The sequence below is a fragment of the Dinoponera quadriceps genome, unplaced genomic scaffold (assembly GCF_001313825.1).
Source record: "Dinoponera quadriceps isolate SergipeBrazil2010 unplaced genomic scaffold, ASM131382v1 scaffold6395, whole genome shotgun sequence".
Lineage (NCBI taxonomy): Eukaryota > Metazoa > Arthropoda > Insecta > Hymenoptera > Formicidae > Dinoponera > Dinoponera quadriceps.
Window position 1 is genome coordinate 1,748 of NW_014561142.1, and position 11,398 is coordinate 13,145.

At 43.8% G+C, this 11,398-nt stretch overlaps 2 protein-coding genes and 1 pseudogene across 3 annotated transcripts; 2 read left to right on the forward strand and 1 right to left on the reverse strand.

Moving 5' to 3' along the window:
- The first annotated feature begins 1,444 nt into the window (after positions 1–1,444).
- On the forward strand, positions 1,445–3,709 carry LOC106750891 (annotated as a pseudogene).
- A 169-nt stretch (positions 3,710–3,878) lies between these two features.
- LOC106750892 lies at positions 3,879–6,547 on the reverse strand. 2 transcript variants are annotated; one of them, XM_014631511.1, is made up of 3 exons: positions 6,150–6,547; positions 5,627–5,803; positions 3,879–4,340 (listed from the first exon to the last, which is right to left on the reverse strand). In XM_014631511.1, exons 1-3 carry the CDS (start codon positions 6,300–6,302, stop codon positions 4,335–4,337), a joined length of 336 nt encoding a protein of 111 aa, XP_014486997.1. In that variant the 5' UTR covers positions 6,303–6,547; the 3' UTR covers positions 3,879–4,334. The 2 variants fall into 2 exon arrangements, with proteins under 2 accessions (XP_014486997.1, XP_014486996.1); XM_014631510.1 differs by lacking the exon at positions 3,879–4,340 and having other exon boundaries at positions 4,995–5,803.
- A 1,642-nt stretch (positions 6,548–8,189) lies between these two features.
- LOC106750893 (transient receptor potential channel pyrexia-like) lies at positions 8,190–11,119 on the forward strand. Its single transcript, XM_014631512.1, has one exon. It carries the CDS (start codon positions 8,384–8,386, stop codon positions 10,991–10,993), a length of 2,610 nt encoding a protein of 869 aa, XP_014486998.1. The 5' UTR covers positions 8,190–8,383; the 3' UTR covers positions 10,994–11,119.
- Positions 11,120–11,398: the final 279 nt, after the last annotated feature.

An 11,398-nucleotide genomic window follows, 5' to 3' on the forward strand; every position in this document is an offset into this window, starting at 1 on the left:
TTAAACTTTTGTAATCTTAATCTTAATATAAACTGTCCTACTACGGAAATAAAACTGTTATTATAAAAATAAACTGAAAAAGGTTCTTAATTTTGTTTCCGTTTTTGTTCTTGGGCTTTGTGCGGTCTCCCTCTTCTTCCGCTCAACCGTGCTCCCTTACGCAGCTGAGCATACGTTAAACATTACAATTAAAATTATAACGCCGAATACTGCGTGTCGTTAGAGAGTCTTATAATCGATGGATCAACTATAGACAAGAGAAACCGTAATCGTTCAATGCGATAAGGCGTCCCGCTGCTTACATAAATAAGGGCGTGAAAACTGAATCCAAACACCACTCAGGACCGACGCGGCGATATCGACCGATGGAATGAATTTCTTCCATCTCCATGACTCCATCAGCTAACAAGAAAACGACTCTCAGCAACAAAGCGACATATAAAAACGCGCGCATTCATTGAGAAAGCGATTATTTTCTTGTAATTAATCTCTGGTAATTCTCGTGTACTTATATACTTTGGAATATATTAGTCGTAAAATCCGACTGTGTAGCAATTATTTTTGTTTACCCTTCATTTGTCGAACGTTGCGAAATCGAAATTCGGAATCGCGGGCCGCATCATCCCGCGCAGCGCTGGAACATCCAAGACCGAGCCAGAAGAACGAGCGGCTCTAATTTCTCGCTGGATCGATTGATCGTTTCGCCAGACTCCGGAGACCCAGGGTAAACTCGGTGAAAAGCAGAGTGACCCAAAAGCGGAGTCATCACTCTGTTGACCGTCCACGTAAGTCACCGATTTTATTACTTTCAAATTGCCCTATATAATTATCTATCGTGGACGTAACAGGGGATATATTTTTGGTGTCAGAAGTGGGATCTCGTAAAAGCGAACGATTGATTTTACTGATCATAGAGATTCTTGCGATTCCTTTTGGAAATGTTACACAGCACTCGGTCTCAAACTCAAAAAACTATTGCAACTACTAGTGCTTTTACCACGAATCAGGGTGCTTTATTAACGCCGGCAGAGGCGGAATTATTGCATAAACAATTAGACGAATGAGAAAAAATGATATGGGAACAAGCGAATGCCCTTCGTCGTGAAAGAGAAGAATTCAATCAACAACGAACAAGTTCGGACGAATTAGAAATTATAATACAAACTTTAAACAATTACAGTCTGATATAATGCCTCTCAAAAATTTGCCAGAAATAATTTGAACATTTAGAACAGCGCGTAAACGAGCGCCTTCTGTCACCACCGCTCTTCCTCGACGCGACTCATACACCGACGACTGCTCGTGACAATTGCAAACAGCTGTGTCATTATCGTGTTCCTATTATATCGAGTTATATAAGATGAAAGTTAATTTCATGGCTTATATTACCCAGCGTAACTTCAGTGCTCCAACAGTCTTTGATCCGCGTCAGTACGTAGTCTCTTATTTGGGCTTCACCAAATTTTGACAAGATTTCCAACGCGTAAACAAGTGGCTGCAATGTATCCATTTGGTAGGAATTCCGATCTCAAAACAATGAAGATGGTGCAGAAAACGAACGTGTACGTGATCGGCGTGGGAATGACGAAATTCGAGAAGCCCGGCAAGCGGGATAACTTTGACTACCCACAAATGGCCAAGGAGGCAGTGAGCAAGGCCCTCCAGGACGCGCGAATCTCTTACAACGCTGTGCAGGCCGTCTGTGTCGGATACGTCTACGGCGACTCCACTTGCGGTCAAAGGGCGATCTACGAGGTCGGACTCAGCGGGTGTCCCATTTACAACGTCAACAACAACTGCTCCAGCGGATCTACCGCTTTGTACCTCGCTAAGCAGATCATCGAGAGCGGGAATGCGGATTGCGTGTTGGCATTGGGCTTTGAGAAAATGGAGCCTGGCTCATTGACCGCATCAAAATTCACGGACCGTACGAACCCTGTGGACAAACACATCGAGCTAATGGCAGACATTGCTGGTATACCTGAGTGCCCTATCAAGCCGTCAATTAGGGCTGTTCAACTATTTGGCAACGCTGGCATGGAACATATGAAGAAATACGGCACCAAGCCCGAGCACTTTGCGAAGATCGCCTACAAGAATCACCTGCACTCCACGAACAATCCCTATGCCCAGTTTCAAGAAAAGTACAGCTTAGAGCAGATCATGAATTCTCCACGAATATTCGGGCCACTGACGAAATTACAGTGTTGCCCGACGTCTGACGGCTCGGCAGCTGTCGTTCTGGCAAATGAGGAGTTCGTCCGAAAGCATCACTTGGAGTCGCAAGCCGTCGCGATCCTGGCGATGGAGATGTCCACTGATTTGCCATCGACATTCAACTCGCGCTCGATCATGAACATCGTCGGGTACGACATGACGAGGAATGCGGCCGAGAAGGTCTTCACAATGACCGAATACAGGCCGATAGACGTGGACGTGGTGGAATTACACGATTGCTTCTCCGTAAACGAGCTGATCACTTACGAGGCCTTGGGGCTTTGTCCACCCGGACACGGTGGGAGACTGGTGGACTCCGGCAACAACACGTACGGCGGTAAGTACGTCGTGAATCCCAGCGGCGGCCTTATCTCGAAAGGACACCCTCTGGGCGCAACCGGATTGGCGCAATGCACCGAGCTCTGCTGGCAGCTTCGCGGACAGGCTGGCCCGAGGCAGGTACGCGGTGCGAAATTAGCATTGCAGCACAACCAAGGCTTAGGCGGAGCTGTGATCGTCGGCCTCTATCGCTTGGGCTTCCCGGAACATAATGATAATGGGGTAATTAGGAAGAATGTGAACGTGCACGCGAATCCAGAGATGTTCCAAGCGAACCTGCTCTTCAAGTTGCTGCATATCGCGATGCAAGAGGACGAGGACAACATGATCGAGAAGGTACGCGGTGTTTACGGCTTCAAGGTCACGAACGGTCCGGGTGGCGCCGAGGGCTTCTGGATCGTGGACGCTAAGGCCGGTAAAGGAAAGGTCGAGTACAACGGGAAGACTAAGCCCGACGTCACGTTCACGATGAAAGATACCGACATCGTGGATTTCATATCCGGGAAATTGAATCCGCAACAAGCCTTCTTCCAAGGTAAGGTGAAGATTCAAGGGGACATGGGCCTCGCCCTGAAGCTGCCTGATCTACAGCGACACGCCGCCAAGAAGATTGAACTTCTGCGTGCGAGATTGTAAGTAAGCTCCAAAATTTTTGCTGAAACGAGTGGAGAGCAATTATTCAGGAGATATCGCACGAAATATTTTACGTAACTTCAGGTATATCGATCGAAAACGCAATCTTATCTTTCACGTGCTTTTTTATCATCAGAACATTCAACAGTTGTACGGTGTAATCTTATCTTTTAAGTTATCGGATTCCTGTTTTTAATCAGAGTCAATAGATGTGATTGCGAAATTTAAACAGACTTGTCTGTACATATATATTATCATATTTTTGACCAGCCTCGAGTAAACACGTGATCGATGCGCTTTTGTTTCGCATCGATCACGATTTGGGTCAGTACGTTCTCGGAGATCATACAGTGTAATTGTTGTTCGGCATATCACAAGCTGTGTCTTTCGTTAATAAAACCCGTCAAGTTGTGTCCTCTTTGAAGTAAAAAAAAATTTTAATAAATTCTAAGTAAAATTGCCGGTCAACAATGTGTCAAAAAGTACTAGGAACTTTGGTTTAAAATTGATTTTTAAATAAAAATGTCACGATAATTATTAAAAAACAATTTTTTTAATAATACCTGAAATGCATCATATTTTACAATTTTTAAAACATTCGTAAAACTTTATTTTCAAGTAAAAAAAGTTATGATTATTATTAAAAAACATTTTTTTTTCAATAATACCTAAAATGCGTACTATTTTACAATTTCTGAAAGTTTGACAAACAGTGCTTCATCAATAAAAATGTTATGACGATTTTAGTAACGTGCAAGTTTGCCCAGAAACGTGCGATCCCAGGCGTATATCTTACAGATTTCTTAGCGGTGCGCAATGTGTTAAAGAAAGCAGTTTTCAATGAATAGTAAATGCAAGAACTTCCGTGTACGATACCGGCGGCAAATACATACGAGGGTATCAATACGACGCTATACAGTTTGCAAATTCAATACGATGATAATATTAATAATTCAAACACACAAGAGCGTTATGCACATATAGAACATTCTGATGTTTAAATATTTTTATCTCGTATTATGTTCTCAGAGTACACGTCGCACATTTTTTCTTAAATTGTAAGGCCAATCGCGTCGTAATTCGTAATCTTAAACTGGGACTTTGAACTCGACAATCGCCCGCCTGAGAAACATTCCTCGTGGACGTCAGGACTGCAAAGAAAATAAGTCGTATAAGATGCAAAGTATAAATGCACTATTAACATAATAATCGCATGCTATGATAAGCAACTCGAGTGAGGCGCGTCATGAATATCGGGTGTAAATGTAAGAAAACCATAGGTGACGCGTATTACCCGAATATTGAAGAAATTTTAGATCAACTTGGTAGTGCAAAATACTTTTCCGCGTTTGATTTAGCCCAAGGTTTTCATCAAATTCTAATGGCTATCCCAGACGCACATACGAGGTCTGTTCAAAAAGTATCGCGAATTTTTGTGTTTTTTCAAAAATTATTTATTTATTCATCAATATCTATTTTGTTTCCTTCAAAGTAATCCCCATCAGATATTATACACTTGTGCCAACGTTTTTTCCAATCCTCGAAGTACTTGAAAAAATCATTTTTTGTGATCTTGTTCAGCTCCTCCTTCGATGCCGTCTTTATCTCCTCAATCGTAGCGTAGCGTCGTCCTTTCATGTGCCTCTTCAGTTTCGGGAACAAGAAAAAGTCACAGGGGGCCAGGTCTGGGGAATACGGTGGCTGCGGCATCATTAGTGTGTTGTTTTTGGCCAAAAATTCGCGCACAAGCAACGATGTGCGAGCAGGGGCGTTATCATGGTGCAAAAGCGACCCGTGAAAATCGAAAATCGAATATACGTAACCCGCGGAAATTCAAAATTCGCAATACTTTTTGGACAGACCTCGTATATCTCTTTCCTACCGAACCCGGCAATCCGGCGAGCTCAACCAAAGCACCGCTCTCGACACAATATTGAGTAATTAATTCGCACTCGATGAAATCTGTATAATATAAATATTATTAGTACTAATTAACCATAAGTTAATTTGATCTTAGTGGAAAATGCTTAGACTAAATGATTAAATGCAAATATTTTTTTGTTCATTTCAAAGTAGCCTATAGTTAGTCGTTATGTGTACGTATATTGCCGAAATCTACAAGGTAATAATTACTGCGCTTATTGTCATAGAATAATATTGTAACGATGCATTCCCCCCGGCGAACACTGCGGCCGACCGACCATCCGTCGGCCGCAAAACGGCGCTCAGCGCCAATAAACGATTCTCACGCGCGGCGCACACATCCAACACGTGTACGCGATGACAGCAACAATTGTCGGAAAAACGGCAGCGAGGCGGTATAAAAAACCGCTCCGCCGCGAGAACAGCACCGATTCCACCGTAGTCAGCCGGATCGCAAGATCACAAACTGCTCCGGATCCCGATCCGCAGGTCGAGGGACCGCGTCGGTACGTACGCCGTCTCTGCTGTGAATACGCAGCCGACTCGACATCCTTCCGTCCAGCAAGACCGAGGTAGTGCGTACACTGTCTCTCCCGTGAAAGTCGCGGGCACCGGACTCCCAACTTCCGTCTCGGGACGGTGTGTTCGCTGTCTCCACCGGGAGCTCCCGGCCCTCTCGCCCGTGACAGACCTATAAAAATATACATTGTTATAAAATAAAAAACAAAAAATAAAAAAGCAAAAAATTGTAAAACTAATATAAAAAATAGCAAATACGCATTTTTTTATATGTTAACCCCAAACTATATGTCAACCTTAAAGAAACAATTTTATGTTTGGGTTTCAAATAAATTTGTTTACTACTGCTTTATCGTTATTTTATTTCTTACAATTTTATAGTTGGTATTTAATATTAATTTTACTTTTCGCCGTTAAATTTTAACATTTTGTTCAATAAAACAGTATCATTTTAGCGATAAAATACTATTATTTAACTAACAGTGAATAGAAATGCACTATGTATCTTCCATACTCACGATTCTGAAATAAATGGAGTCTACAATACGAAAATCTGATTTATGTCCACTTTTTCGACGTTTCGCAACACTGTGGGGCGTTGGAATAGAATCTAGAATCCAGAAGATTCCAAAGCCGTCAACTTCGCGCTCGCGCAATGCACTTTGACACATCGCGCTTTCGTCGAAATATTATGCAGCGCGGGGACGTCACGCGCATGGCACCCGTGAATGAGTCGCCACATGGCGGGCACGTGGAAGCGAGTCGCGCCGAGATCTCCTTATCAATGCGCGACCTTTTTCTCCAACAAATTTAAAAACTTGCTCGCTACCCCTCAAAGATATCTACGTTACATCCACGTCGATTCCACATTGATTCCGCGTGGATTCCACGGATGTCCTTATGGGATACGCGCGGTCGTCACGAGTCAGAACACGCCAGTATCAATAGAGCGTATGTCTCGCAATAAATAGTTCATGTGTCACAGAGCGTCGATTAGTCGCGATCATCGGTCATTTATCAAGTAATGATGAATGAATCGCGTTCGCGAGGTCTCGGTTCGTCAATTTCAATTCACCGAGACCACACGCGATCGCCGTTACACCGTCGGTGTAACAACTTTCTAGGCAGCCCGAACAGCGAATCTCATGCCTATTTCCGTAGGACAATCTCGTGAATATCGTTCGCTCTAATGAGAGTTTTGATTTCCGCACGAGACCCGCAAAATTGTGCATTTCGTGGTTTTGTGTACATTATATTCCGTTCCGTGCGATGTCTATTTGCCATGCGACGAAATTTCCGCCGCTTGCGTTGAGGATCTCCATGAGGACGTTCAACAAAGCGTACGTCGAGAACTTGAATTTCCGATGTGAATTAAAGGCAATAGTCTGCGAAAAAGTAAAATTTCCGTGCATCCTTCCTCCGTCCACTCGCATTACACGCCGCACGCATTAGCTTTTTTATTCAACGCGACTGTCATTATATAATGAATTGTATCGTAATTAATTAATAAATATTTTTTGTGCATCACAGTGAAAACTCACTCGCCTTCCTTCCCGTCTCTTCAGCGCTTCCGAAGAAGCGCATAACGCACAGCGGGCAGCATTGCGCGATCGCGGCGTTTCCATCGCGTCGCGATCGAGCTAGAAATTTGTTTTAAAAGTAAACAAAATACGAATAAATCATTTTGTAAATCTAAACAAATTGTTTTCTAATAATAAAAGAAACTTTTTATTTAAAATAAAAAAGATTCCTTAATATTAGAAAATGATTAATTCAGATTTACAGAGTGATTCATTTGCATTTGATTACTTTTGAATCAGACAGATATTTATTTAAACATCATTTTTACATTTAAAAAATTATCTTTTCTTGTAAAGAAATAATTTGCTTCTTCTTATATAAAGGTATTTTAAATCAAAGAAATTCTATTTTTTAATCTAAAAACTCGTGATTTTACAAATCATTTTATATATTAAAAAAAAATATTGCTTTGTATTTATGAATTTTTTCTTAAATTTAACATATATTTTTCTAAGTTTGTAAAATATATTTAACAAAATATATTTTCTTTATTTTAAGAATAATTTTTTTCAGTATATAAACTACTCGCTTTGTGTGTGTGTGCGTGTGCATATGCGATTTGGAAGATTAAACTCCCTAAACAAGAAAAGTATCTATTTCACGGTTAAGATTTTGAGGTCTCACAAATAACTGCACCAATTTTGGTCGAGCTGATCACAATCAAAAACTTGCAACAACATTACATATGATTTTTTAAAACTTACTCGTCTAAACTTACCCCTTTGATACTAATATTTTGTCGTAAATATAAGCAATTAGATATTGTATTATACATGCTAAACTATTCACTTAAAATACATACTTTTTAAAAATTTAAGATAAAAATTTCTCCCTTACTTGGAATAGTTTCGGCATTATAATTAGATACACAGATTGTTTTATTGCAAAAATACATCCCTATAAAATATCTCAAAAAATTATCCTCGCATATTGGCGCACACGAATGCATTCATCGAGACTCATAAAAACTTCACTCATCAATATTCCTCTAACCAACGCCCTCGTACTTCATATACGGTATGAAACTGATGTGTTGAATTCATGGCCAATTAAAATCTATTACAGTGACAGGCGGAGATATAATATATCTTCGCATCGAGTTTCAGCATCGGATCAGTATTTAGCTCGCTGTCGAAATAACAGAGAGGATACGGAAGAAGAAAATTCCATTATGTCGCGTGCGCCACAGGGAAGGCAGACCGTTCCGGACCTTCACATTTCCATCCCGATGGACACATTCCTCAGCGAAGAAAACGACCGGATCCAAATCGAGGATGATTACGTCTGCGAGTACCCATCTCCGCGACAAGATCACTCCAAGTACATCGGGGACTACGTCAATCCAGCGGGTATTGATCGCTCGTTCGTGCACAACAACGAGCTTTTCATCAGGGTCGTCCTCGTGAAGCACGCACGGCAAGAAGGTTGCAGATTTCAGCTCTGGGATCTGGAAAAGCTGAGCGGAATGGACGAGACGAACATGTTGCTCGCGGCCTGCGAACCGAATGAGATCAACGTCTTGTTGTTGTACGCGAGTTTCCTCGGTCGTGATGACCTCATTTGCCGTTTGTGCGAAAACGACGCTAACGTGGACCACGCCGAGTCTGACGTGGGTCTTACAGCCCTGCATTTATGCGCGTTTCGAAATTGCCTGTACGGTGTTCGATATTTGATAGAGAAGAAGGACGCGAACATCCGTTTCAATCAAGCTCACACGCCGTTTCATTACGCCGCCTTCGGTGATTCCTACGATGTCGCTCGTTATTTCCTGCAGTTACCTGTGATCCAAGAGGCGTCATTGCAGGACGAGGAGACGGTGCTACATGTGGCGGCGCGTGCCAACGCTTTGCGCGTGCTCTCGCTGATAGCTCCGGGTAACCACCAGATGGACCGATTCGACCGGAACGGGTTCGCCGCTATCCATTACGCCGCTTTGTACGGTAACTTGGAATGCTTGAACGTGTTTCTGCAGTCGGGCTGTCGAGTAAATTTGCCCACCGAGTCGGGGAAGACCGCTTTGCACTTGGCCGCGACGGGAGGTTGGGTGGACGTGGTCCTCCTCCTGATCGAATCGAATGCGGATATTCAGCAGCAGGATCAGGCGGGAGACACGGCCTTGCACGCAGCCGTGAATCTTCACAGACTGGAGTGCGTGGAGGCCTTGCTGGTACACGGCGCCGACCCGAACGCGGAGAACAACATAGGTCGATCGTCCCTGCATCAGGCCTTGAGTGGCTCCCTAATAAGCGACAACATCGTCAAGCTTCTGCTGACCTCAAAAGCGGACGTGAACAAAGCCGACAAATTCGGCAACACGCCTCTTCACATCGCCGCCTTGAAGGAGCTGTCACGATACGTTAACCTGCTGATCGAGCACGAGGCCGACCTCAGCGCTAAAACCAAGGAAGGCACCAGCGCCTTATCCATCGTCCTGCGCAAAACTCCCACTTGCTTGGACATCTTCAAGCAAAGGCTGGATAAATTTGTCACCCTGCAGGGGCAAGGATTCGTCGCTGGCGAGCTGGAGCTGAAAATGGAATTCCGTCCGTTACTGCCGACAGAGCGTTGTGGACAGAGCGAGATCAGTTATCTGAACATGTTCGTGAAAGAGGGCTACAAGGAGATCCTGCTGCACCCTCTGTGCCAGTCCTTCCTTCATCTCAAGTGGAAGAATATCAGAAAGTTTTACATCGCCAGGTTGTTCACCTACCTGGTCTATCTGCTGGCCCTCATGAGCTGGGTGATGGTCGGTCTGGCCCATAACTGTTACAACGAATCGCACAGGATCGAACGCAGGCCATCTTACTGCACGGATGTATCCGGGATCTATGATTTTTTTTCGAGACATCCCGCGATACTCGAGACGCAGTGGGTCATGCTGGTGATACTCACCCTGTTGGAGATCGTTCGCAAGGTCACTGTGTTGCCCAGTTACTTTGCCGTACGACAGTTCTTCACGCAGGAGAACCTGGTGGAGTGGTGCCTGATACTGACCGTGCTCGCGATCTCGTGCGTGTACACGGACAGAACGTACGCTTGGCAGAGATACCTCAGTGCCTTCGCCGTGTTCTGCGGCTGGAGCAACCTGATGCTGATGATAGGCCAATTCCCGATGTTCGGCACTTACGTCGCGATGTACACCAGCGTGCAAGCCGAGGTCTTCAAGCTCCTTCTACTGTACGCCTGCCTTCTGGTGGGCTTCACTGCGAGCTTTTGTATTATCTTCCCTCACGTCGAGGCGTTCGGCAGCCTCAGCCTGGGTTTCATCAAGATTCTCACGATGATGACCGGCGAGCTGACTTTCGACTACTTCTTTACATCTAACGAAACATTCTCCCAAGCCGACTTGCCGGACGTAGATGACCATACCTGGGCCTTCCTGCGAATCTCAGCTCAATTCTTCTTCTTGCTGTTCCTGCTGATCGTGACGATCGTGCTGATGAATCTAATGATCGGGATAGCTGTGCACGATATCAAAGGACTGCAGAAGTCGTTGGGGCTTGAGAAACTCGTTCGTCAGATCAATCTGATTTACGTCATGGAAGACGCGCTTCATACCGCGGTTCTGCCGAAACGTCTGTTGAAGTGGTTGCGGTGGTCCGCGTTGATTCAACCATCGCCAGTGTGCCCCGATATAACCGTCCATCCGCTAAATCCCCGAGAGAAGAGCTTACCCCGCGATATTCTCTTGGCTGCCTACTCAATAGCCAAAGAAGGAAACGAGTATAATAATTTAGCTTTATCACGTAGGAACACTTACGGTTCCGGCAATCGCGCGTAACTTCTCTGAAAGATGACGTCTCTCCGCGTCGCGTTGCCGATGTAGCTTCGGTGAAAACACATTGACACAAAATTACAACACATTTAGGAATGACTTTATAGAACTCAAGAAGATTTGCAAAAAGGTTCTGACTCTCCTCCAAAAGCCCATAAGGACGCACAGTACAAGTACGTATCGCGATCGGCGATAAAACGAAAACATTAATCGAGATGAATTGACAAAATTTCAAGTATAGTTTAAAAAATCAATTTATTTTTCAATTTTTGTTCGAAAAAAAATCGAAAATGTTTGTGGAAAAAATCGGGTTTTTTCCAATTTGTTTTCTTTCATTCATCCGCGGAAAGAAATCAAGACAAACCGTGGAAAAATGGAAAAAACTCGGGTTTTTTCTAAGGTTTTAACCCG

Bases quoted from the DNA above. Each gene is read 5' to 3' on its own strand.
- LOC106750893 (XM_014631512.1), top strand. From the start codon at position 8,384: ATGTCGCGTGCGCCACAGGGAAGGCAGACCGTTCCGGACCTTCACATT.
- LOC106750892 (XM_014631510.1), bottom strand. From the start codon at position 6,302: ATGTGTCAAAGTGCATTGCGCGAGCGCGAAGTTGACGGCTTTGGAATC. The intron at 5,804-6,149 runs GTGAGTATGGAA...ATATTTTTATAG, and splicing joins ACTCCATTTATTTCAGAATC to GTCTGTCACGGGCGAGAGGG.